Source organism: Acanthochromis polyacanthus, chromosome 12, assembly GCF_021347895.1.
Source record: "Acanthochromis polyacanthus isolate Apoly-LR-REF ecotype Palm Island chromosome 12, KAUST_Apoly_ChrSc, whole genome shotgun sequence".
Classification (NCBI taxonomy): Eukaryota; Metazoa; Chordata; class Actinopteri; family Pomacentridae; genus Acanthochromis; species Acanthochromis polyacanthus.
In genome coordinates, this window is record NC_067124.1 from 33,404,255 (window position 1) to 33,431,750 (window position 27,496).

Below are 27,496 nucleotides of genomic sequence, written 5' to 3' on the forward strand. Positions count from 1 at the left end.
AGCATGATGTTCTCTTGCAGACATTGTGACACCTGTATGCACACTTTCTATGAGTCAACATTTCTGCAGACCTTGCCATGAGGAATTATCCACAGTTCATAGCGATGTGACACTAAAAATGGGGCTACCACCAGTGTTACGTTCAAAAAAAGGTAAACAAGCAGCACTGAAGAAGCAACAAACCCAACTGTTACTAGCATAAAAGTTAACGTGTTAGCTGAAATGCAAAACTAATTGGCGAGTCATAACCAGGACTGTGTGTACTGAAAATAAAATACCAAGTGGAAAGAAACAGGATGAAACCCGTTTTGGCGTCAGCAAGGTAATGCGATGTTGCAAAGTGTTGTCCCGTTCCTATTTATACCATTTCAATCTAAATCACTTATCAGGTGAAGCCAGGTAAGTCGGCAAGGGCTTAAGGTGGAAACTGTTACGTCATCTAATGCTGCTTTCACTTGCACTGGGACAAAGCAGTTGCATTTTACTTCGTCATCAGACATGTATTGACCAATTATCTATCAGAAATGAGGTGGTCACCGTAGTGGCCAATGAGATTTCAGGCCCCTCCTCATTGGAGGTGACATTGAAGGCATTCTGACATTAATAGATAAGATATCTGGCACCGTGAATGTCAATGAATATGTTCAAACTTTGGTGTTAGAGAAAGGGTCAGATGATCACCAAAATACCTGCAATTTATTCCATGGGGGCAACAAATGTGCAAAATTTCATAGCGCTCCATCTAACAGTGACTGAACAATCCAGGATAGTTTAAAGGTTAGATTAATTCAGTGAGGAGTTAAGGACACAGAGGAATGCGAATCTCAGTATAGCAAACAGATGATGACATTAATATAAAAAGCCATGTGGAGCTGTAATGTTACAACGTTTATGGGACGGACCTCTGGTACTGCTGGCTCTGGTGCGAGTACGAAGGCCCGGCACTGTGGATGTCCCGCTCTCTCCGCCCTGCAGGCTGCTTTTCAGCACGGCCTTCATGTTCTCATGTTCCACTGCATCTTCGGCGTACTGGATCCCCTGAGGCTGGCTCTCCTGTGCGTCTGATGGGGTGCCACCAAATTTACCACTCTACAGGGGGGATAGCAGTAACAGGATTACAGAACATCAGATTTTATCAACGGGATACGCTAGAACTCAACTCCATGCTCTGGTGCTTTTTCAAACAGCTAGTGACACAGCACTTTCCAGGCTAAAATAAGAACAGTCATTTCAAAATTCCTTTTCACCCAACGACTGTTTCTTGCAACAATGCAGACATGCCAAGAGGTGTGAGGACGTCACTGTGATTCCTCCGAGTCACTCAGCACTCCAGCCAGCGTCATGCAGCCTCATCTTTCTCTCTGCCTGTCATCACCGTCCAGCTTCCTCATTCATGTGTCAGTCTCATTAATGACTTTCCCTTTGTTAATTGTCATAAATACACCAGGTACTGTTCAAAGTTGCAACAACATGTTCTGGGTGACTGTTAGTCACAACACAAAGTTCACACATGCGCACAAAGTCGTCCCCTACCTCACTGTCATCGTCATCCTCACTCTATACATAGAAATAAAAATGAGAAAAACTCCATGGGTGTGTAGGTCATGACTTGTATTGTGAACATTAAAGGATTTTTTCAACTTTTCATCAAGCATGTTTACTTCCTTTTATCTCAGCAGTTACATGAAAACCTTGATACTTTGATCGCCAACTTTTTAATAGTTGATTAATCGATTTGAGTTTTTTTTTTTGAAGAAAAGTTCAACTTCTTTGATTCCTGCTTCTTAAATATTAACATTTTCTGGTTTCCTTCTGTCTCCATAACAGCAAACTGTAAACTGACAGACTATTAGTTGCAGCCTTTCTGCCTGCAGGTAAAAACTAATCTGTCCAATGCCATTGTTGTGTATTACATGTAACTGGAATTAAACAATCAGACTACAAATGATAAGTACCTAGAATCAACCCAGATTGCATATGGAGAAGTGTGGTGTTACATTATTGCAGTAGTATACATGCAGTAAACATGTTCTTTGTGCCAGTATTGTAAGGGTAATTTGACCAACTCCAACTTCTAAATGTGCAAAATGTTTTTGAGACATTTAACTCTTTGAACCACCAAACTCACTGGTGGGTTTAAAAGGCATGTTGATTTAAAAAAAAAAAAAAAAGACCAAAAATACACCTCTAATCGGCCAGAAACCATAAAGACAGAAAGAATAGTTTGATTTTCAACTTTCTGACAGTCCTTGAACTAGTCATTTCTACACATGCCTTTTTATTCGACAAATGAACCAAATGTTGGCGTAAAATTCACCAAAAAGAAATCGCGTACTTTAACCAGACTTTGTAAAAAGCAAAAATTTCTGCTTTATTTGGCACAATCAAAAAGTCGTGACTGACTCAGCTGCAAGCAAGAGTCAAGTCACATGAATTCAGCGACTTTTCAGATGAACTGATTTGAACTGCAGACATTTATGCATTTATGCAGAGCAGACAGGAGACAAGTAGTAAATTATCTATAGTATGTAGACTTTTTTTTCTAGCATTAGGAACATCCTTGGGAAAAATGTTATGTCGATTCCATTTTTAAAGATTGATTTTGAAGTAATCCAAAAGTGTTTAGATTAGATTATATTAATTTGATATTTCTATGGATTAGGTTTGCTAAATACAAAATTTCATGAAAATGATGTTTGGCAACTGACAAGATTTCAAGGCAATCAGACCCATCTGTGCCTACAATAAACTTTGCACTGATCTGTACAAAAAATATTTCTAGTTTTATGTGTCATTATTCAGATTTGGACCTCTTTCCTTCTGCTTTCACACTTCATGGTAAGTTAACTGGTGTCCTGTTTTGGTGTCATTCTTACCAAAAAAGGTATCAATCTTGCCATCTACTGTAACTCTCAATAAGAAAGCAAATAAAGACATTTCATAGAGTGTCAAACTATTCCTTCAAACACCAAACTAACACATTTTCATTACGCCATAACATAACAGAAACACAGCAGATAGCAGCTGTGGAAAAAGAACAGCATATTAGTCTCAACATCTAGACGTGTGGCTGAGGTGTAGCCCTTGTTATTTCTCCTTCAGGGACATCCAAAGGTTTGAATTTTCACACAGTGATTGAATTAGGGTCCCTTTGAAGAGAGAGGGGCCCCTGCCAGGGCTCGCTGTGGAGTCTTCTCCGAGCAGCTGACTCCCGAGGATTCAAGGGATTTTAATCACGCAGTGAGGTGTTTGCTCTGGCCTTTCTTAGCCTGCTGCAGCTACAGAATGGGATACACTAAAAACAGCTCACTGATTGTTGTTACAGTAACCTATATATGTGAATACCGACGAACTGAGCTGACGTCATCACAAACGCAAGCCAGTCTGTCAGAAAACGGCCACATTGGGCGCTTTAACCAGATTAAGGATGCAACCCGTGTCGAGGGATTGTCAATATCGTTCAATAGAATTGAGAAAATACAAGCTAAACAAAGATGAGGATGAGGAAATGGAGAAAGTGTATCTGTGGCTGTTGAAGACCACTTACATCTGTTATCATTTTTCCCCTGGTCTTGTTCCTCTCTCGGTGGTTGGCCCTCTTCTGTTTTTGCTGTAGCACACGCTCCCTTGTTGTGCGATACTCCAGGGCAAATTCACTCAGGATCTTGCTAAAGCGATGTATGCTGACCTCACGTACGGCGTATACCGGATGGCCCAGGAACAGCAGAAAGGCATGAAACCTGCAGATGTTGGAGAAATATCCCATCACTGCACAGAGATCCTTTGGTTGGAACTAAAGTTTGAACATGCAGCGGAACAGGTCTATTACTAGAGACCAAATATATCTATACATTAAATCTGGCAAAATGCAAGAAAAATGTAGTGTAGTCCAGCATGTAGTGAATGAAACTATATCATACACCGTGTGAAAGCTGGATGTAGCCTCCAGGTCTGAAAAGTTAAATTTAAACCTGCATTCTTTCCAATAACCAAAAGGGGGCGACTCCTCTTGTCGCAAAAAAAGTCAGATTGTATAGAAGTTTGTGACAAAATGACCATACTTCTTATCTCATGAAACAATTTTATGATGCATTTATGGTCACAATTTTATACTTTCGAGGGTTTGCAAATATAAAATGGTGGAGGTTTTTTTTGTAAATTAGTTGTAATGTAATCCAGCATGTAATGAATGAATCCACACCACTGACTGTATACAAAAAGGCCTCCAGGTCTAAAAACATGGAGCCGACATGGAAGTGAATAAAATCTGCATTCTTTCTAACATCCAGCAGGAGGCGACTCCTTGTTGCAAAAAGCAGTCCGATTGTATGGAAATCTATGAGAAAACAACCCGAATTTTCACTTGATCTGCTACCTCTGTAGACATTTTCCTAATGAATTTGTGGTCATATTCGCTAATTTTAAGACCTTTAAACACAACTAGATGTATTTTAGTAAACTATGGTGACACAGAGTAAAGCAGACTATGTTTGAGGGTGGGGCTACTTTGTGATTGACAGGTTGCTACCATAATGCAGTACTTAGTGAGAACACGGTGACGGCCAAACGCCAAACTCGAAGCTACTAAGCAGCAGTCCACAAACCACCGGGTGACATCACTGAGGCTACATCCACTTTTTACGCACGAGTTATGATCTACAAATGAACGTACCTGTTGATAATTCTTCGATGTACAATCTTGAGGATAATAATTCTCTCTGCACAGTCTTTGAGGAAGTCAGACATTTTTTGTTTCAACGCTGGCTTCATCTCATGTTTCGCAATGACCTTGAGGTGATCCCATGATGCTTTACATCTTCGCTCCATCTGTGCCAGATTGTCTTGTAGCTGGTCAAAGTCCACCTGACGACAAAATCATAGACAGAGCTGATCAGTCTGAGGACTCTGTAGCCGATACGGTTTCATCTACTAAAAACAAACTGTGGAAACATTTAATGAGTTTTTATAAAGGGTAACCTTGGTCAGACGGGTAATGGCTCCGATCTCCGAGTAGAGGTCAGTACTGTCTGGAAACTTCTCGACCACGATGGAGCACGCATGGTGCAGCAGGGACTGCTTGTGAACCGTGTCCTTCACCTCCGGGACTTTCTCCAAGTAGCTCAGCTCAAAGCCTTTAGCCTGGCGATGGAAACACAGGAACACACTCAGAGCGTGGGACGGAAACAACTGTCTAAAATTAAAACTCAAGAGCCTCTACTCGAGAACCAAATTGCCCTGAATTTCCTTTTTGGCGCAGTCAGAAAAAGGGGCTCAATGGAGTGGGCCAAGTAGATATGTAGATTCATTAGACTGTGATTATCAGAAACCACAATCTACTTCTGGCTCGACCGATTATTGTACTCACTGCAGCCATTCTAAAACAGCCAGAACTTATCATGAAAGACATAATCCTAACTGGATCTCCCTTGTTCTTTTGCCAGTATTAAATGGTTTACTGCACAAATACAAATGCAGACATTATTTACGGGAACTACTTGTTTTGATGTTGATGACTTATGTTTCCCTTTTGCATGTTTGGCTTTCATATCCCAAAGGTTTACTTATGCGTACGCTCTGTGCACAGATGCAGACGCACTGCGGCACACGCAAGGCAACGGAAACGCAGAAAACCCCCGTGACAAAGGAAAACTATCAGAGACGCAGATGCAAGTTCACACAGACAAACACAAACTGCCAGAAATCGCACAAGCTTCCTCATTTCCCCCCCCTCTTGGACAGACAGAGGCAGGTTCAGCAGAAGCCTGGTTTTACTGTAGAAGGACAGTGTCTGCTGCACATTCTTTTACACACAGAGTCCACTGTTATCCTTGCCAATATGATATGTTGTCAGGGGAATGGAGGGAAGAGGACTATTGGAAGAAATGAATGAAGCCCATTCCAGACATACGATACGGAACATCGCTGCTGTATCAGTGTATTAAAGTGTTGGCATTCTGTCATTTAGATATGGGTCACTTTAATGTTGATGTTCCACACAGAATCATTCAGACATACTCATGATACAAGAACCATATTTGATACATATGCAAGATTAGACAGTACATTAATTAAATAATGCTCAGTATTGCACTAAAAAAACTAAATGCTGAATCAAAACAAGCTCATCAAACTTAAATAATTTACAGCCTGGTTTATTTTTGATTTCCTCAACACTGAAAATTCTTCCCATGTGTGATGATAATCTCACTACTACGTTGCAAACAGTAGAATAAAAAGATCCTGACAGCTGCGATGGAGCTCAGGACTTGACTTCAGTATGTTATGTAACAAATGATTTAACTGCAGCTTAAAAAAGTTTACCGTGTCACTGCTCCTCGTCAGGATGAAATATAAAAATATGTATATAATGGAGCTGTGTAAAAGCAGCTGTGTGACACTCTCTTTGGAGACACTCACATGGATCTTCTGTTATTGGATGCATCTGTTTCATGAACTCAGAGGAAAGACTCCTACAAACAGCCGGAAGCAACAAACTTAACCTCAACTCGTTTTGTCAAAACCTGGATAACATTTATTATTGGTAAGTGTCATAAATCTGACCTGTTCTGTCTTCATTGCGCAAACATTTTTATTTTGATGAAGATTTCGGTTTGTAATAGACATCATATTATAAAGCAAAGTGAATTAATTTATTTCGGCAGCAAACAATCTTTTGCCCTCAACTTTGGGACCAGTATTGGTGCAGAAATGTGGAAAAGGGCTTCCACAAATCACTTCCCACTGCATGAAGTTGGCTGAATATGCATACCTATCTGTTAATAGGACAGCAGTTCAGCCTTCTGCCATGTTGAATTTACACAGAAATTCTACTCGGTCTGACCTAATAAGACTTCTCTTACAACTTTTACGATAAAGCTACCAAGGTGCTCATTCAGATATGAACACAGAAAGAGAAATAGTAAATAAAAGACAAACCTTGAAATCATAAATGTCTTCAGGATTACTCACATTAGAGCCGTTGAGGAAGTTGCCGATGGCCAGCAATGTGGTCAAGATGTATCTGAGTGTTTTGTTTTTCTCTAATTGGTCCATTCCTTCCTTCAGGTCCTGCAGAGGCTCTGCCACTTCCTGAAAGAAAATGCAGTGACGAAGCTCAACTTTAACTGTTAAGATCTCCAAAAGGGATGTACACAGATCCTGAAAAATATGCATGAATGAAAAAAATTCCATGAATTTTTTTGGTCCTCTAGAGTCTGATATCGTCAACTTTAATGTTAACTTTCTTTGCTGTTGCTCATAGGTGGATTACTTTGATTAGAGTCAGACAGGCTGGTACCTGGTTTCCGGTCTTTAAGCTAAGGGAAGAAGTTGCTGGTTATGGCTTCATAGTTATAGCAAAAAAAAATTCTTTGTGCATCTATTTCATAAGACAAGGAGTGGGACAAGCATCTCACAAAGTTTCAAACAGACTTCTGCACTCTAACTTGCAAAAATACATTTATTTATGCTGTGTAAGTGCTCAGTCTTCATCAGATGGTTTGTTACAATGAAAAACCTTCAGGGAGGCCTTAATGTTGATTGTATTCATATATTATCCTGGGAAAGATCTTAAGTAAATGTATTATTGAGGTAATTCATTATTGATGTAAATCTTTCCTATACGCTATGCTAAAAGTTTTCTCTTTCAAATCGCCTCTGGAGACCTGTGGGATCTATTTATAGGCACTCCTGACAGAGTAGAAGTAAACTTATTTATTATTTTCAGTATAAGCATGTATTGCGACTAAATTGAAACGTTGAGACCTTGTTGCATATATTATGAAGGTTTTTTCACTTGTCATGGAAATGTATCCTTCAGGTTCATTCAAATATGGCTCCTGCAAGGATTAAGTGCTGTTGTTTTGAAAGTGCGGTTAGCCCTTGGGATTTTTTTTACTTCGTATTTCACCTGTATGTGTCAACAAATTTGGGGTATATTTGTATTTTTTTCCTATATAGAGATTTCTAATTTCCTGGAGGTTACTGAAAACTTTTTTCTCAATAGAATGATGATTTTTGACTCATACGTTCTCATAATAAGTGGAGAATGTGATCACTTTGCAGCTACTCCCAGTTTAAGATTGCTTCTTTTTGGAACAAACCATTTGCTGGATGAAGGTCTAGCATTGACAAGTTGTGAATAAATATATTTTTAGAAGTTAGAGAGCATGTGGGAATTTGATTGAAGCTTTCTGCAGCTTAGTAATTATCATACAGACGAGAGAGTCGTTTGAATCTTCTTATCTGACTTGTGGCAAAGAGTCCCAAAAGTTTCTTTAATGCACACAATAGCATGAGCCTTGTATAGAAACTAAAAAGCAACAAAGTGGTATATGTCTGCATGTGATTAGGCTGAACAGGATTGTGTCCAACCTTCTCAATCAGCTCATAGTCCATCTTGAATGCCCATAGCTGCAGGCGAGCCGACAGCTCGGTGATGGAGGAGAGGGTGAGGAGGAACTGCTCTGCGCTGCCCAGGGGCACGTCAGGGTTGACCAGCTGAGCCTCCTGAATCCTCTGCTTCTCCTCCTCCGTGGGAATCATTGTGAGGATTTTCTATAGGAAGGCAGACACGAGAGGAAGCAAAGAGAGAGAGAGGGAGGGGGGAAAAAAAACAGGCTTACGGGATCATTCATCAAACATATCAGAAGTTTTTCCTGCCTGTGTAACATTTTTTACATAATATGTCGAGCAGTAAATCACCAAGAAGAGTGTGGAGACAAATTGACTCTGACATTTCGTGCTCTGTTTATCCCAGTTGTTTCCAACTCTCCCACAAATTTGTGTGACACCTGAACTTTCAACCTCCCTTTCGTTGTCTGGCTGGAAATACTTTCGGAGACAAAAGGTGGAGAGGAAGACTCCTGTCTGCTGAGAATAAACTCAAGCAGAACTTCTCAAAACTATAAGTTATATAACACCAAAGGAATGCGACATATACTATTATCTTCCGATGTGAAGTCCTTCAAATGTCTATCATATGGCTTTTAAGATGAGTGGAAGAAAACCTTTAATCTTCACTGGGATTAATTACAATGAAAACTGTCCAAAAGTGACAATCGTGCAGGCAGAAAATCACATCATATGTGAACATTATGGGCAATTCCATCTATATTTCTCTTGTTTGATGAAATCCAAAAGTGTATTTTGGTTTCATAGGCCAATGTAATTCAAGAAAACCATGTCTATGTTGGACAAAATGAGCCTGAATGAGTTTGATGTGGTGGGTAAGAAGGAAACAGGAATTTAGATATCCGCAGGTAAGACAGATCTTACCTCAATGCCTTCCTTGTTTAGTGCGTACTCATCAAAGTTGAGAATGGCCGTCTTGATTGTGCGGGGAGGAGGCAAGACAGTCAGGCCGATGTTTATAGCGTTGCTGCGCTTTGAATCCAGGACAATGATCTCTTGTCGTTTGCCGTCAACAGCTGCTTTCTGTGAGATACAAAACACCATCAGCGTGTGAGACTATTTAACTGACAGAAGCAGTTTTTCATGGTTTAAAAATGAATGGAAAAACACTCAGGACAGAAAAAAAGAGTCATATCTGTCACCGTTTTTCAAATTTACTGATTACCCACAAAACGGTCCTACTCATTTCAAATTAAAACAAATGCTTGGATGAATTAAGGGACAGAAATGTGAGGTCATTACTGCAAGTGTGGCAAAAAGTGTGACACCATGAAAAAAATCCAAGTTGTTGATTCTTTAAACCTCAAAATCCAACAGTGGTTACAAAAGGAATGTCATCTGTAAAAAATAAAATGCCAAAACAGCCCCATTTATCAGAGTCAAAAACTGTAAAAACATGAAAAAATCTGCAGATTTTTACCCTTCTGATTCTCCTTTAATTAGTCACGTGTGACATGATATTTTACCAGGAAAATTGACCAAATCTAGCCTTAAAATTGTAATATGTATATATAAAATCATCGCATTCTGCATTTGTCAGTTAAAAAAACTTGGCCAAAATACACTGTTTGCACCAGATAATGTAAAAAAATTAAATAATCTGTGCTCCTTGGTACAACTGAGAAGCCATGAGAGATTTAGCCGTGTTGTATGACAGATATGACCTGACTTTTCATTTTAACTGCAGGCTGCGTTTACACATAGCAAAGGGAAGAACGTGTGGAAACGCATCATAAAGATCGAGAACAAATTCAAAAAGGAGATACAGAGCAGCAAGTTGTCAGCAAGTTGTTGTAGGACACATTCAACATAGTGAAAGAAACATCCTTGTAGAGTTAATGTGTGGAGTAGTGTGAAAAACGGCTAATTTGTAGAGGTTTTAAAAGCATCAGTAGTAAACTGTCTATAGCATGTGAAGCCACCATTTTTCCCAGTGTTGGTAACATGTGTGGGCACTTGGAAAAATGTTGTACATGTTGACTCAAACAATCAAAGACATTCAACTTTTTAAAAATCTTTTTGATGATTTATGGCAACTTTACTATACATCACAGAAGACATTTCAGAGTTCTCTGTACTTCTGGCCGTGGTTGTGAATGTTTCCATCGAGGTGCAGGATTTTATAGTGCAGTAAAAAAAGAGCCCAAAGTGAGTAAAAGTATGACAGTAGTAGAAAATGCCAGGTTTTACAGGAGTAATTTAAATAAAACATTTTGTTCCTTGAGTGAGCATGAAATAGTTTCTTTCCTTTTGGCATAAGGATTGCTATAATGTAAGGACTGTTAGCTGTTATTGCAATTTTCTCAAAAAATGTCACAACTACAGCATCTGCACTTCAAGCTATTATAGGGTCATCCACATATAGTTCTGCTTTTAGAAGCATGAAAGAAACTACAAATTAGTGAACAGAAATAGGTGCTAGAGAGCTATTTTAATTCTCCAAAGGTTTTTTCCCCCCTATGTTAAGGTGGGCCATATGCTGTTGTTCTGTAATATTTTACTTCAAGCATCAGGAAGGGTTCCCCTAATTTAAAGACCTGCTTGCACCCTGTACTTCCTGATTCATATGAGACACTGAGGGTGACAGTAGTTTGGCCGCGCTGAACTCACAAAATTATCTTTTCAAACACAGTGCCAGAGAGCAGGAAATCCAGAGCTATGGGAAGGAAACTGAAACACGCATTGAGAAATTCCCTCCAAGAGCATGCTGTCTATTAGTGCTGCGTGTGTCTGCTGTAACAGTAGGTTACCTTGGTGACAGGCAGCTCCTTGGACTTGGACTCAAACAGCTGCTCCAGCTTGGATGTGTCCAGTTTAATTGGCTCCAGTTTGGACCACAGGGACTCCTTACAGAATTTATGACTCTTACACTGCCAGTCCACAGGACGCACCTCGTTCCAGAACAGACGGATGGTCTTTTTCTTCTTCTGGAACAGAGGCGCCTCCCCACGACTCAGCTGAGGGGAGGGTGGAGGGATGGGGGCCATGAACGGTGGAGGAGGGGGCATCATTTTGCCGAGAATGGGAGGAGGCGGGGGGCACCCGAACAGTGGCGGAGGCGGCGGTAGGGCAGGAGGAAGCGGTGGTATCCGGTCGCCCGACTTTGTCACATTGTCCATATCTAAAATGTCCAAATCGTCCTCGTCCCTCAGGTCGGTGAAGTCCATCTCTTTGATCCGCAGCTCTCTGGGGGAAGCCATCAGCTGATCCCAGATATGATCCGACTCTTTCTTGGGGGGTGCAGCTGATGGGGCGGGGGTTGATGATTTGTCCGTCTGCTGCTGCTCTTTAGAGGACTCCGCCTCGGGTGGAGACGTCAAGCCTTTGACCAAATCTCCAAACCTCTCCGCCACTGCTCGGACGTTGCCCTGGTTGTCCAGATGTCCCACCTCCATCTTTTTCACATTGTCTTCTCTGGCCTGTCGGTGAGCCTCCAGAGTGGAGATCCTGCTGGCCAAACTGGTCACCGAGTCACTGACCTCTGTCTCCTTCTCACATTTACAGTTCTCCTTTTCTGATTCTCCTACATTCCCATCATCCTCGGCGGTTTTCTTCTGGGCATAGAGCATGTCCAGCATGAAGCGCTTGCTGTTGAGAATCTTGTTGCACTGGTCGTTCACATCTGCTTCTTTAATGCACTGACTCCATTGGCCTGTTGGTGCAGAAACAAAATGAACTCTAAAAGGAATTTGCACAGTTGATTAGCAAAAATCAGTGAAGTAATTAGACTCAGATTCAACCGCAATTGTCATTCTAATGTTGGCATGATAAGAATGAAACACAGATTCCCAGGTCTCAGTTCATAGCGAGATTTAAAAAAAACAACAACAAAAAAACAAAAATACACTACCATTCAAAAGTTTGGGCTCACCAGGTAATTTCACATTTTCCATGAAAACTCACAGTTTTATTCAACATAACTGCACAAGGGTTTTCTAATCATCAGTTAGCCTTTCAACACCATTAGCTAACACAATGTAGCATTAGAACACAGGAGTGATGGTTGCTGGAAATGTTCCTCTGTACCCCTATCGAGATATTCCATTAAAACTCAGAAATTTCCAGCTAGAACCGTCATTTACCACATTAACAATGTCTAGACTGGATTTCTGATTAATCAAAATAAAACCCATGTACAATATTGCACAATGTACAATAGCAGCAATGGCTTTAGAGTGGTCGGTGCAGCAATGAAGAGAAGCAGAGTAGCAGCGTCCTAGCCTAGCCACGCTAGACCCATGTTCTGAAGACGCAAGGGTCGAGGACCGCTCGACAGGGAGGGAGGCGGGCTAAAAGGTTGTCTATCAAATCACTCTGCAGCAATTGGGTAGGTATACAACCAATCAGCGCAACGAACAGGCTGACGTAGTTCCTAGAGCGCCGGCGGACTGTGGCTAAGTCCCATTAGCTTCCCAACCAGCGGAGCCAACTGGTATATTAAGGATTTGCCATATCCCGTCGGCATAAGTCCAAATACGTCTTTCTTCTCAATGAAACACTTTAGTGCCGTCCTTTGTTTATCTTTCAAGTTGAATTTTAGCTTCAAATCTTTAAGGGCTGTGGCCAAAGCCGAGTCGAAAGACAACTGTTTATTGTGCGCGGGTTGTTTCTGTCAGAATCGTCGTGCCTCTGTCATCACTTAGTTACGCCCGCCTTCTGACTCTACACTTCATGGTGATTCGTCCGGCCAGTTTTAGGAGCATCCAGCCTCGAGCCTTATGGAGGGTAACTAGACCCACCCTGGCAGAGAATTAAATTTGTTGCCGTGGGTTGTCTAGCGCGGCTAGGCTAGCAGCGTCCATGAGCTACAACTGTTCACCAAATGGATATAACATTGACAGTAGCAGTGTTGCAGCATCAAGACATGTTAAAGTGCAGAATGACTATCAGAGTGTCAGATATACCTGCTTCGATTTCATTGGTGAGCTTCTCCTCCCGCTCCTCCCTCTCCAGAGTGCTACTGGTTGATGAGATGCTGGATGCTGAGCAGTTGTCTTTTTCATTCACTTCCTCGTTCTGTCTCTCCTTCTCACTCAACAGTACACCGTCTTCTACATCCCTTTCTGTCGGCTTCTCCTCCTCCAACTCTACATCCACTTCCGCCTCTACACCTGTCTCTACCGCCTTTGCTACTTCAACTACCTCCACTTCTTCTTCTCCTGCTACCTCCTCCATACCCTGCTCCTCAACCTTATCCTCCTCCTCTTGCGTCTCTTCTTTCTCCTTTCCTGACTGATCGTCTGACCCCGACTCCACTGCTGCACTCTTTTCAGTCTGAGTTTCTGCAACGTCCTCCATCCCTGTGAGTGACTCTGCCTCGGATTGCTGTTTGTCTGGTTCGAAGGAGAGTGTGGGAGAAGGTTCTGCTACTATTAAATCTGGTGCTGGACTTTTGGTTATGGTCTGTGGGTCAAGGTTTGGCTCAGAGATGGGTTCTGTTCCTAGAAGAGAAATCAAAATGATGTGGAAAAAAATGTTACTTTAAATACTTGAGTTATATGCTTTTATATCATCCGTTGTTTTAAATTGGAACGGCCTGAAATTGCTTCCTGAGATATCCTTAATTGCACCAACACTGACATTTCCAGACTGTATTTACAAAATCAATCATCAAATCTTGTTCACATCCATTAAGGGTCAGACTGTGGAATGTACGCAATGGAACAACTATCAACTCAGAAAGGAACTTTGAAGCAAACTGTGGAGCTGTGTGAAGCTTGTGTCTTGTTTTAAAAAACTGCCATCTAATATCCACCCTTTTTTAAATCCTGCTTTTATTTTATCAGTTTGCCCTTTTTCTTTCGGTGTCTTGGTTAGGCTACCTTTAGTGAATCAAATTGATGTGTGATTGACGAGTCACAGTTTAACCAATATAATGGAACCTTTGCATAGTGAGTTTCAGCTTCTTTTTTCTAGAAATTTCATCATCCCAAGATTCAGAACAAAACATCTAAGATAAACAAGCTGTAGGATCATTGCATAGGGGAAATAGAAACAGTTGTAAGAGTAAAGTATTTTCATTTTAGGTTAGAATCTTGCATGCAGTGAAATAAGTTGTATATTTTCTGTACTGGGTTGCAAAATGCATCAGGATGGACACCTCACCTACTCCACTACTCAGATCTATCTATAGGTATTCATAAAGTAATCTGAACATGACTTACATGACAGGACTTTACAACATCTAAGGAAAAAAAACTTTAGTTTCAGTCTTGTTCTACTTCAATTTCAAGTCACTGAAGAAGTTTGCTTTAGAAAAACAAACTATTGTACCGTTGAAAGAAATATCTCTTTGGAAAGTCTTTTTTTTTGTATACACGCCTCCACCTTCTTCTACCCCTTGCACACAATGAAAATACTCATACACTGCAATTTCCCTTTTTGATTTCACTTCTACATTTTGATATCTTATTCTCCCTTTCAACAAAAGTACATCTGACTCTTATTTCAGCTCAGCAATTGCCCATGATGTGTTAGTGTGTTATGTATGTGACAGAGGAATTGACAGGCAGTCATGATAAATAAATGGTTGCGCTGTTCACCCAGCATCTGGTGTGCAGTGGTGGCGGTGTCTTCCTGTGAGATAATGGATGAAGGTGTGGCACAGCGGGATGCTGAGCGGCTGGCGGGGTTTGGACTCAAACACAAAGTGATCTCTGTCCGCCCTCTCGTCGGCACTCTGGGCCGCTCACGCTCAAACTCCTCTGCAGCCAGACGCTCCACAGCTTTGTACCTGCAATAACAAAATGTATGCTTTCAGATGTCCTCATGCTGTGGTTTAGATTTGCTATAACCTGTACTAAACGGTAAAAACTGTTTGCAACGTTTCTTGGCCTGTTGATAGCTGTGCTACAAAGAGCATGTAATAATATAAAAATGGTGTTGTTCAGCTGAATGAATAAATGAGTTTCATTACTAAATCCACTGGAATACAAAGTTTCATGTTCAAAAAAATCACAAAATTACACCATTTATCAAAACCAGAAACGATGAAAGGAGAAAAAATCATCAGCTTTGTTTTTTCAAATTTCTGATGGTCTTTGAACGCATCATGTGCGGTTCAATCAAAAAAATAAAACACCAAATTGAAGCTTAAAAAGTGATTATTCAATCTTTATTCGTACATGTAGCATTTAAAAATTCACCAAAAACAACAAAAAAAACACCTCAGTGCAACCGAGAAGTCATGACTGACTCAGCTGTGACCAACAGTGGTGACAGAGACTTTTCAGATGAACTGCAGGCTGTGTTTACACAGAGCAGAGATGAGAGGACAAGACAGATTGAGAGGGAAATATAACATACTGGATCAATAAAATAAATGCAGCATGGCTCAGAAACAGGTTAAAGAGGAACAAGTTGTAGGAAGATACATTCATCGTGGTGAAACATCTGTCAAGAGCTGATGTGCAGAGTAGAGTGGAAAAAAAAGAAATGTAAATAGGCCTAGTCAAGCAGCCCATCTATAACATGTGGAGCTTTTGTTTTTCTTGTATTGATGGCACATGTAGGGCCCTTCATTTTTTTGTTTTATTTTGTAAAATAAAAACTTTAGGTAATTAAACTTTTGTTTTGTTGCTTTTTTACGATTTATGTTATGGTTGTTTCCATAGAGGTGCAGGATTTAATATTTTTGTTAAAAAAAAAAGAGCCCACAGTGACTGAAAACGTGACATGAGCAGAAAACACCCAGACACTGGCTCGGAGTTCAGAGGGTGAAATTCAAGCCTAAGTGTATATAATCCTCATGCTATAATAGGCTCTCAAAGAAACCAATGAATTCAAAAACTGTCTTTTGAAAACCTGACATTTCTGAGGTATGAGGGCCTCATATAACAATGATCAAAAGTTCTGTCAGTGAATAATAGCCATTCCAAAGTAATTATGGAAAATGGAGCCATAATCCCATTACTCGGAGACTCAAATGATGACAAATGATGTCCCCATTTTGCTAAAGCTGCCAAAGTGCATAGAACATTTTTTTTCAGCACCTACAGCTCTCAGTTCACTTACCCTTAAGAATTCTATAAGGTGCACGTTCAAGTTCACGGGGGTGAGAGAGGTCAGGCCACAAGAATGAGCTATAAATTATACTGCTCACACACACACACACTCACAGGGAGATAACTGAGACGCATGCATGGAAAAAGACAATTACACACTTGTCCTGTTAACCTTTGGGACATCTTAATGGCAAGCAGGCCCAGAGGGGCCCCGACACCTATAATTCAGCCCGAGGCAGGGTGCAACTCTCTTTACATCTGCTGTTCATTTCACATCCCCACAACTGCAGCGTTATTGGGAACCCATGTAAAGTCTCGAAACAAAAGCAAACTCACCTCTCCTCTCTGGCTTGTCTTGCTTCTTCCCTCTTGTCAATATAATCGCGACTGAGACAGAAAAGACAAGAGCAGAAGAGCATGAATAAAGGACAATTTGGGACCTATATTCATTTTACATACAAAGGTTTTCTTAAAATTTTAGATTTGCCTTACTGAAATTGATATGGTTAGTGCAAAGACTGCAAACAGAGCATCATAAAATGTGCTTTTGGAGAGTCCTCCTGCCACAAAATTCAGTGTGTCTAATGATCCTCATAAAGAAAGCTCATCTTTTCTCAGACTGATGGGAGATTTGTGAATATCTCCACTGAGTCAAGCCACCTGTTTTAACACGAGCTGACACGTCTTTAGTGTCTGTACAGCTGCCGATGGTACAGAGTAAAGTCATTGTGTAACCGATGTGATATGAAGTCATGCTTTGTGTTTTGACTGGTAAGGGGAGACTAACTTAAAGCGGTTCCTCTCTTCTCTCTCAATCCTCTGCAGACGTTCTTCTCTTTCCAGGCGTCTCCTCTCCCTCTCGGCGGCCAGAGACTCCTGGTGCTGTCGGTACGATAAAGTCAGCAAGCCGCCTAAAGCAGGTCTGCAAGCCAAAGAATGAAAGATAAAGAGCAAATGTGAGTGACGGGTTTACATTTGATTTCGGCATCTTCACATTTGTTCAAATATGAGCTCCACTGTTATTACTGTCAGCGTAGTCACAAAAGTTCTGCATTAGTTGCGAAGAAGTTCACCTGTCAGGTTTGGATTCTGGTGTGGAGGCTGCTGAACTGCTGAAGCGATGGACGGGTGATGAAGGAGTCTGGTTCTTGCCAGGGCATGGGGTGCCATTAGTACTCATTCTATTAAATGTAGAGAAAATTAAAGGTTTTGTTTTCTTTAAATATTTTTTTTTCAACTATAAGACAGTTAAAGATGGATGGACATCATTTCAAGTATCTGTGAACAAACTGCTGGACAGTTTAGAACAAGATATGATAGCACTGAATAAAGAAGAGCTCTCCTAAGGACGGTGTTTTCAAACTCCAGCACTTTGCTCATCCATGTCTGTGAATGCATAAACTCATTTTTTGCACTCAACCTACTCCTTTCTTACTGTGTTGACTACAATGGCAAATCATTTTTTCCCCCAGAGCAGCTGCACAACCATAAAAGTTGTTTGCACAGATGACAGAATCAGGCAATGGAAATATTAAAGGTCCCATATGGTGAAAATCTGTTTTTATTGTGTTTTGTATGTTTTATAACTTGGTGTAGTAAAATAAAAGCTCCGAGACACTTACTGCTGCCCCCTTCAGCTAGATAGCCCCCCAGCTTTACAAGGCAGTAAGAACTTCACTAAGAGGAGATGTGGAGCTAAACATTTGCATAATCCAGACTGCGGCTTTTGAGACGAGCCAGTCTGAATCAGGAGCTACTTGGCAATCTGGCAGATTTAGTAAGAGTTTCTTCTACTAACTAAAATGTCTCAGCAATGCACACAAAATGTCCTGATGTTTGCTGCAAGAGTGAACACAAGAGTCTTCATATGCTGCACTGCCAGCATATGAAGAACTAAAGATCCAGCAGTTTACTTGTATTTTTGATGGCAATGCCACCAAATCAATAGAAAAATCTGCAGTGTTAGCATGTTGTGTGGCTAATATGGCTAACATTACCATTAGCTGTGATAGCATAGCCACAGGTAATGCATTGGCCGTTAAACCAATAAACAAGGACTGGGAGGGTAACTGCGTTTTCATGTTGTCTTTAGAACTTCATTGCAACTTAACTTCAGTCATGTCAGTCCTTTGCTTCTCTCCTGCTCTCTGTGCTCATATATACTGCATTTTCATACAGCCAAATACCCAATGCTGTCTGTTTCTGTTATCAAACAATAGTACAAGCGTGAAATAGTGACTGAAATGCAGCCTACATGTTAGCCAGCAGTCATATCCAAACTGTTGCTCTGCCCTGCTATAACCAGGCGTGAACTAACGGTGACGTCACCCGTTGGTTTCAACGCCGAGAAAATGAAGCCCGGATTTTCCTACTTCCTGGTCGCCATTTTGGATGTTTTGGAGCCAGTGACGTAAAAAGCGTCAGCAAACAGGCTGGACCGGAGAGCAACTCGGGGCAGGACCAGTCAATGGGACTGTCAATCAAGTATAGCCACGCCCACTGGCTCAGCCAACTTTAACGATTTATTTAAAATTCAGTATTGATTTATTTTAAGATCGGCCACCTGATCTCTCATTTTGACCATGAAAACTAACGGGAAAAAAATCCTGAGCTGTAGAAAATCAGTCTATCAAATTTTATTTTTTCCAAAAATGAACTGGGGTCTATGGAGCAAAAGCTTTTTGGAGCCAACCCTAGTGGACAGCGTGATATTGCAAGTTTTTGAGACTTCCGGGTGCGCTTCATTTTTGGAGTCAGATGCTACGTCCATCTTTATATACAGTCTATGGCTATAACACTGATTTTATGACAACACCCTTGTCTAATTAACTCACAAACACACAAGTTAAAAACAACAGCTGTGTTGTGAATTTAATGCTATTTGCATGCAAAATGATCACTCATACAATAAGTTAAAAGCAGCAGAATGTGTATCAGTCAAACATGCATTCGTGTCAGTGTCAAATATTGTGCTGTTGACTAACGGAGCAAACGCAGAGAGAGTCTTCTTCCTGAAGAGGGCGTGGACAGCAGTGGCTCAACTCCGTTTAAAGGTACAGACACTCAAACAGGGCATTTAGAACGGGGCTAAACAGGTAATGGTAAATTTTACCAGCTCTGACATTCTTTGACTTGTAAGACTTTTAATAATTTACTGAACACAGACACAACATGGGACCTTTAAGCAGTGTTCTGTCAGTTTTCAGCTGCATCAAAGTGTTTTAAGTCACCTCAGAACCACAACATATTTTGCCCCTGCACACTATTGTAACACTTAACCTGTTGACGCCTGGTCTTACCTTTCAGCCCAGCAGGGCTTTCTAGCTGTGTAAGGTGAAGGAGGTGGAGGAGTATCTGTCAGACTGAAGATGAAAGTAAGAAAGAAAGTCAAGTCAGACACTCCAAAGATGAAACAATTAACTGTTAGTCACGCACACAAGATAGTGAGACGGCAGCAGGAGGTAAGAGGGGCGCAAGACCACGAGACAACAGAACAAGACAGGGACAAAACAATATCTCTGACTACTTTAATTACAGAAAAATAAAACTGTTTGCAAGCCTTTACTGGATCTTTTTTTTTTTATTGCCGAGTGCCAATAAAACGGGGAATCACATCTTCATTTTGGCTGGAATTATCGAACTCCTCTGTGAATTCAGATTTATACCGTTTCTACTGCTACAAATTTCCACTAAACATCACCAACTAAGAGACAGAGACTGTGACTCATGCTAATACTTTGAATTCCTTAACGCTTTGAATTAATTTATTGACTTGTCTCGGATTAACTGTGGTGAAGAGCCACAATGGAAGACAGATGAGGAGCAAAAATCCGCAAAAAAATTCTTTCCAGCAACTGAGGAAGTAACTATGTCTTACATGGCTGAACTTTTTCTGGTTAAAACAGGCCTTCAGAGGTGAGAGATGAAACACAAATGACATCTGATTGGAAATAAAGGCATTTTTAGCCACTATGCTCAAGAAAACACTTGCAAAGAATGAATAAGATAGAGAGGAAGCTAATTTAGTGGAACGATTTAGGAATTATTTAACATTTGAGCAGTACTATTAGTGCTTGTACTCCTATATTGGCTGCTGAAGGCAAAATGAGCTACACAGAAACACAGACACCAGTGATGGAGACACTGAAGTGGCCTGGATGTAACGTAAGTACACAAACTGGGAACTCAAAAAATATATCCAGCTCTGGTTCAAGTTGGGGGATGGAGGGAGAGGGAAAGAAGGGGGTGAGGTTTGGGGCGCTGTACTCAGAGCAACAGGGAAGACACGTAAAGGTGGCTGGGAGGAACACACCAAGGACTAAAGGCCCTCTTTTTAGGTGCGACGGACACAGGAGAAGATGTCCTGGTCTGGACGCTGAGATACTCTCTCTGGCCCTCACTGGCTTTAGGGAGGATGTTGGCCATACACTTTAAGTTCAAACACATGTTAGGAGTGTCTGCTACAGCTGGAGCCACACTAGGATGACAAAATACAAGAGAGGAGGAGTCCAGAGAAGGAAATAATCACACTTTCAAATGGGGGAGATACTGTGGAAAGGGGGGAAAAAAACAAAAACAAAAACAAACAGGATCAAGTTTGGGGGAAATTAGTTAGCCTAAAATACCTGTGAGTGCCCTGTCTAGAGGACTCAGTGACTGGCTGACTTTCATCATCTGCCTCTTCCTCGTCCTCCTCATCCTCCTCCTCCCCCTCCTCCTCCTCCTCCTCCTCCTCGTCTTCTTCCTCTTCCTCTTCTCTATGGTGAGAGGAGGGGTTGAAAGGAGGAAAGGGAGGATGTAGGCAGGTGAGAGGGAAGAGAAATTCAACAAAGACAACATGAACCCACATGAGAAAAGGATGGAGCAGCAGAGAAACACCAAAGACATGCTTGTCAAACAAAAACAAAACATCACACACAGACAAGCATTGAAAGAGATGGTTAGTAGCTACACGACAAAACGGTAGGAATGGATATGTACATGCAACGGTTACATTCAACTTCCACAATACAAAAATAACATTTATCTTAAACATCTCCCCACGACGTGAAGAAGATTTATTACAACATGCCGTGGGGCTGCTGTGGGAGGTATCTGGTGTGGTTGAGCTGATCGTACATGAGTCTGTGGCCGGTTTTCTGTCCGGATCCCTCCCGGTTTGTCTGGATTTCATTAACAATATGGAAAAATCGTGATCTTCAAAGGCAGTTTAAACTTCCTGTGGTGGACTGAAAGAAGCGAGTCTGGTATCAAATGACCTGCTGGACTGAATTTAAGCAAACCTGAAGATCTGAGTGCTACCAGGGATATTAGTAGGTAGGGCTACTTAAAGGAAGCTTATTAATAATGATAGAGGATTGGATTACATGGCCCAGTAATCAATGGTGATTTTTTATAATGACTAAAAGCAAAGCAACAAATAATTTCCAGTTTAAAAGGCTTCTGGTGTATAATCGGTCTTATAAAAAAAGCAGAAAAAAGGGATAATATAATTATCATCATAAGGAAGTGGCTGATTAGTGCTTTTATAAGGTCTAATTTGAGCTACTGTGTAATTAAGTGACAATGTATTTCTGCTTTGTGGTCTCTCTGAGTATGTGTAGTCACAAAATTACATCCAACATGTGGCACTGTGGAGTGTAAGGTCAGCGCACTCTTACTGGAGGACGTCTGACAGATAGCTCATATCATGTGCTTACAGAAGCTTCCTCTTTCCATGAGTGGCAGGAGATAGTCTTTGTCAGAGGGAAAATTAATTTAAATGTCACTTTGCAGCAGCAGCACTCTCTTATTTGCCATTCTTTAAATTACTATATAATTAAATTCTCTGCCTTGGCTCAGGATATAGTCGAAGCATCTCTCCAAGCCTGAAATATAATACACACTCGCAGTCTGTTGGCTGTTTCCTGTGAAACACAGTAATACTCCACGGGCCTGGGAATAATTTGTGATTCCTTTTCTACTTGCAGATATCTCTGAGGCTTTAAAATATACAAGATCAAAACAAAGCCCTCCTGGCTGAACCTTTTAAACTACCAGGATCAGAGTAAGTTCAAGCTAAAATAGACGCACGGGTAAAGTTCCTCCTCTTGAATATCGTCCACTTTTTGGTTCCTCAGCTCCCCTTGCCTTACCTTTCACTGATGTCTTCGACTCGTTGGCCACCGAAGGGCAGGAAGCCGGTCGTGTGGGAGCTGCTGGGCGACGCCGGGGCCGAAGCGTGGCCTCTGCTGTTATGAAGCGAATGTCTGCGGCTGCGTCTTCTCTCCAGGCCTCGGCGCTCGTTGGTGCCGCCGACGCTGGCCCGTCTGCGGTCCTTTCGGCCGCTCGAGGGCAACGGGGTTTCTTCATCCCCGTCCTCGTGGCGTAGAGTCATCTGAATCAAAGAAGCATCACATAAACTAGTAAAATCTGAATATTGTAGCACCTTTGGCTGCTTGACTTTAACTGACATGTGTAATGGTTGATGCAGTGTTTTCTTCCTCACCTCGTACATGTTGATCTGCTCTATGAGGTCCAGGTCGGTGCCTTTCCTGCTCAGGTGTCTCTGGGCCATGCCTTCAATGCCCTGCTCCTCCAGACAGTCCACCATGTCGTAGTAGGAGTCCTGGTCTGGGAGGCCCGCCAGAGTCTGAGACACACGCAATTACACACAATTAGAGGCTTTTATTGCCTTGTTTCAGTGTATTTTAGAATTCTGTATGACAGAAAGGAAACTGAAACAAAGCGTGAGTAAGAAAACACTTCTGAAAATAGAATATTTTTCTGGAGTATTTCACTGCCTTTACTGTTAAGCTACATGCTGTGTCTTGCTTTTAGTTTAGTCTTGAGTATCTAGATCTTCCATCGTTTGGGATGATCATACTTGCAGATGTTTAATATTAGCCTATATAACAATGAAAAAATCTATATTACATAATTATAAAGTTTCACATGTATCTCAATATAAAATGCTGGCAGACAAGATATATTCTCATAATTGTGTAGCTGAGGTTGTCTGGAATCTAACAATATCAGAACCATAATGGTGGAATACTGCATGATTTTGACATCGGAGAAGAAAATGGTGTGAATTTGGATGTGAAATGCAGCTGTGGAGCTTTAAGGATTAAACCTTGCATTTAAGTGCAACCTGTAGCCATATATACTACCTAAATCAGTATTAAAACACATTTTATTTTCTGTATTTCAATCTAATTTTCCATTTTCCCGCCATGAAAGGTATAAGATGCATTGCACACTACATTCCATGACTATTTGTAATTAAAATTCTTGCTGTTGTAATTTGCTGCAGCCACTTCCCCACTATCAGAGAGCAACTACGGTTTCATTTAAGTAGCACTTTGGCACAAATGCAATCACACTAAACAGACTGAATCTGCACCTGATTTAATCTAACTGAGGAAGTGGTTTAACCGGCCTGATCACATTTGGGAAACAAGGAATGCTTTGCTGAGAGCATTTCCACCTCAAATTAACGGTTTCCTCCTTATCTAGACATGTTATTCAGGGACTAATACAGTGCCTAAATGATGTCAGAAATGCCATACTGTAAGTTTATGCAGCAATAATATGTACATTTTTCATTAAATATTATTCACTGACCTTATTGATGAGCGTCATCGCAAACACCAGCAGCTCTGTATCCACTCCATCCTTCTCATCCAGGATCTCCATGACATTTGACCACAGTTTTGTACCTGTGTCACCAAAAAGCAACGCAACACACTGTGCATAAGAAGACAAACTGCTGCATATAGGTGCCTGTGTTTCAAGGTTTGCACGGAGACCCAACAGCAACAGAATCTGAGCTAATCCATCTGCACATCTTACAGCACAAAACCCTGACTCAGCTTCACTGCTGTGCAGGGATAAAAAACAAAAAAACTGTTATGTCATCTTGTGGCTCCAGCAGCAGAGCTGCAGTCATAGCAGCGTTCCTCTAGAGAAGTGGCAGTGGAAAAACATCGTAGGGGTCGACTCGATCGCACCTCTGTGCCTCAGACGTGAGGTCAAGTCCATCTCCTTCTCATCAGGAGACCAGAGGATCGTGTTCAGTCTTCTTATGTAACGGCAGAGAGCGATGGGATAAGACAGAGCTGAGAGAGGGATACCTGACCCCTCTACATGGATGACCAACCCCCTGCTGTACGCCACGGCACAATGTTGAGCTTTTAGGACCGCAGGTAACTAAACCCCACAGCAGGCAGGAGTCACAGTCTCTCCCAATAAGCCTTGCAACGGTTACGTGGCGAGTCACGACAACTGATCTGACTCTTTTCTTTTGCCGCTCAGGTTACACTGAACCGCAGAGAATTAAAACTGATATGAGGACTGATATGAGGGAAAATCAGTGAAATAGCACCATATACAGTGCATCCGGAAAGTATTCACAGCGCGTTACCTTTTCCACATTTTGTTATGTTACAGTCTTATACCAAATCGGATTCAATTCATTTTTTCCCTTAAAATTCTACACACAACACCCCATAATGACAACATGAAAAAAGTTTTTTTGAGATTCTTGAAAATTTATTAAAAATAAAAAACTAAGAGACCACATGTACATAAGTATTCACAGCCTTTGCTTAATACTTTGTTGATGCACCTTTGGCAGCAATTACAGCCTCAAGTCTTTTTGAATATGATGCCACAAGCTTGGCACACCTATCTTTGGGCAGTTTTGCCCATTCCTCTTTGCAACACCTCTCAAGCTCCATCAAGTTGGATGGGGAGCGCCGGTGCACAGCCATTTTCAGATCTTTCCAGAGATGCTCAATTGGATTCAAGTCCGGGCTCTGGCTGGGCCACTCAAGGACATTCACAGAGTTGTCCTGAAGCCACTTCTTTGCTATCTTGGCTGTGTGCTTAGGGTCGTTGTCCTGCTGAAAGATGAACCGCCGCCCCAGTTTGAGGTCAAGAGCGCTCTGGAGCAGGTTTTCATCCAGGATGTCACTGTACATTGCTGCATTCATCTTCCCCTCTATCTTGACTAGTTTCCCAGTTCCTGCTGCTGAAAAACATCCCCACAGCATGATGCTACCGCCACCATGCTTCACTGTAGGGATGGTATTGGCCTGGTGATGAGCAGTGCCTAGTTTCCTCCAAACAAAACGCCTAGCATTCACACCAAAGAGTTCAATCTTTGTCTCATCAGACCAGAGAATTTTTTTGCTGATGGTCTGAGAGTCCTTCAGGTGCCTTTTGGCAAACTCCAGGCGGGCTGCCATGTGCCTTTTACTAAGAAGTGGCTTCCGTCTGGCCACTCTACCAAACAGGCCTGATTTGTGGATTGCTGCAGAGATGGTTGTCCTTCTGGAAGGTTCTCCTCTCTCCACAGAGGAACGCTGGAGCTCTGACAAAGTGACCATGGGGTTCTTAGTCACCTCTCTGACTAAGGCCCTTCTCCCCCGATTGCTCAGTTTAGATGGCCGGCCGGCTCTAGGAAGAGTCCTGGTGGTTCCAAATGTCTTCCATTTACGGATGATGGAGGCCACCGTGCTCATTGGGACCTTCAAAGCAGCAGAAATTTTTCTGTACCCTTCCCCAGACTTGTGCCTCGTCACAATCCTGTTTCGGAGGTCTACAGACAATTCCTTTGACTTCATGCTTGGTTTATGCTCTGACATGCACTGCCAACTGTGGAACCTTATATAGACAGGTGTGTGCCTTTCCAAATCATGTCCAATCAACTGAATTTGCCACAGGTGGACTCCAATTAAGCAGTAGAAGCGTCTCAAGGATGATCAGTGGAAACAGGATGCACATGAGCTCAATTTAGAGCTTCATGGCAAAGGCTGTGAATACTTATGTACATGTAATTTCTTTGTTTTTTATTTTTAATAAATTTGCAAGACTCTCAAAAAAATTTTTTTCATTTTGTCATTATGGGGTGTTATGTGTAGAATTTTAAGGGAAAAAAATAATTGAATCCGATTTGGAATAAGGCTGTAACATAACAAAATGTGGAAAAAGTGAAACGCTGTGAATACTTTCTGGATGCACTGTATGTACTGTGTTCTGCAGCTGTTTTGTTAAAATTCTTTCAGTTAGTTCACCTGAGCTCTCACCTCTCTTGGCATCCACGACGCTCACAGCCTTTATGAGCAGGGCAGCGTTACACTCGGTGTACTCGACAAACACCAGCAGCAGCTTTAGGGACGTTTTCACCACCAGACGAAACTGCACAAAGAGAAGAACATAGTTTAAACAGAAAACATAGAGAAGCAGCAGACCTCAAGCACAAAACGCACATTTACAATGTTTTGCGGACTAATATGGCGAGCATGTGCGAGCTCTTTTAATTCTTAATACTTAATGTCATCATTTTGCAAAAGCTTTTTCCTGTCTGAACAGTCTTGAGAGGTTTGATAAGAGGGCTGTGTGACATTGACAGCTGGTGGGTACAAACTGTTCAACAAACATGCAATAAACAAACACCACAAGAGCGAGATTCTCGAGAATTTGAACAACATAACTGGGTAACACATGGTTTCAAACTAACTTTTCGGTACACCTTTGGCATGTCATAATGTATTTTAATCCATATCCCTTTTCATACACTTATAATTAGATATATTACATAATTTCTAAGCACATTACATAAGTTATGGTCAACAGGAATAAAGGTGTAGATAAATGATTGGTACATTTAGCTCACTCTTTTTCATCAGGATGATCCGAAAGCTAAATTAATGAAAAATAGGTCTTTTTTGTATATATTATAGGCAGTGGTGTGTTTATCATTTCTGACTCCTAATTAATTTAATTTGCCACTGCCTGGTAGTGAAACATGAGGTTACAAATCTACTGGCCTCTCAGTCTCTTTGAGACATTTTGTTTTTTTAATGTTACAGCAGAAGCACTCCACTCCAGGCATGCAAAAGAAATGCAACGTATAATGTTGCCCATTTTTATCATACTCAGCTTGAGATGACTGATGTGCATGCAGAAAATGTAACCCAGGTTGTTTTCTAAATCTGTAATCTACCAATGCTTCTGAAACACCTCACAAACTGTAGAAAATTCTATTTTTTACTGATGTTTCCTAAACACCTTACATGCATCGGCAAATGTTACAG

At 41.3% G+C, this 27,496-nt stretch overlaps 1 protein-coding gene across 3 annotated transcripts in view; it reads right to left on the reverse strand.

Moving 5' to 3' along the window:
• The window catches only part of fhod3b (formin homology 2 domain containing 3b), a 121,431-nt gene that overhangs the window by 4,616 nt on the left and 89,319 nt on the right, over positions 1-27,496 (reverse strand). Inside the window, exons 7-26 of one of the 3 annotated variants that reach the window (XM_051956556.1) lie at positions 26,486-26,597; positions 24,021-24,115; positions 22,903-23,046; positions 22,550-22,791; positions 21,041-21,172; positions 20,728-20,892; positions 19,715-19,777; positions 17,489-17,596; positions 17,203-17,337; positions 16,752-16,802; positions 14,955-15,145; positions 13,317-13,853; positions 11,163-12,064; positions 9,277-9,435; positions 8,374-8,556; positions 6,970-7,089; positions 4,978-5,139; positions 4,673-4,863; positions 3,548-3,740; positions 903-1,089 (exon numbers count right to left, since the gene is read on the reverse strand). In XM_051956556.1, coding sequence (XP_051812516.1) covers positions 903-1,089; positions 3,548-3,740; positions 4,673-4,863; positions 4,978-5,139; positions 6,970-7,089; positions 8,374-8,556; positions 9,277-9,435; positions 11,163-12,064; positions 13,317-13,853; positions 14,955-15,145; positions 16,752-16,802; positions 17,203-17,337; positions 17,489-17,596; positions 19,715-19,777; positions 20,728-20,892; positions 21,041-21,172; positions 22,550-22,791; positions 22,903-23,046; positions 24,021-24,115; positions 26,486-26,597 — 4,072 coding nt within the window. The remainder of the gene's footprint in view (positions 1-902; positions 1,090-3,547; positions 3,741-4,672; positions 4,864-4,977; positions 5,140-6,969; positions 7,090-8,373; positions 8,557-9,276; positions 9,436-11,162; positions 12,065-13,316; positions 13,854-14,954; positions 15,146-16,751; positions 16,803-17,202; positions 17,338-17,488; positions 17,597-19,714; positions 19,778-20,727; positions 20,893-21,040; positions 21,173-22,549; positions 22,792-22,902; positions 23,047-24,020; positions 24,116-26,485; positions 26,598-27,496) is intronic. The other 2 variants (XM_051956557.1, XM_051956558.1) reach the window with 2 other exon arrangements.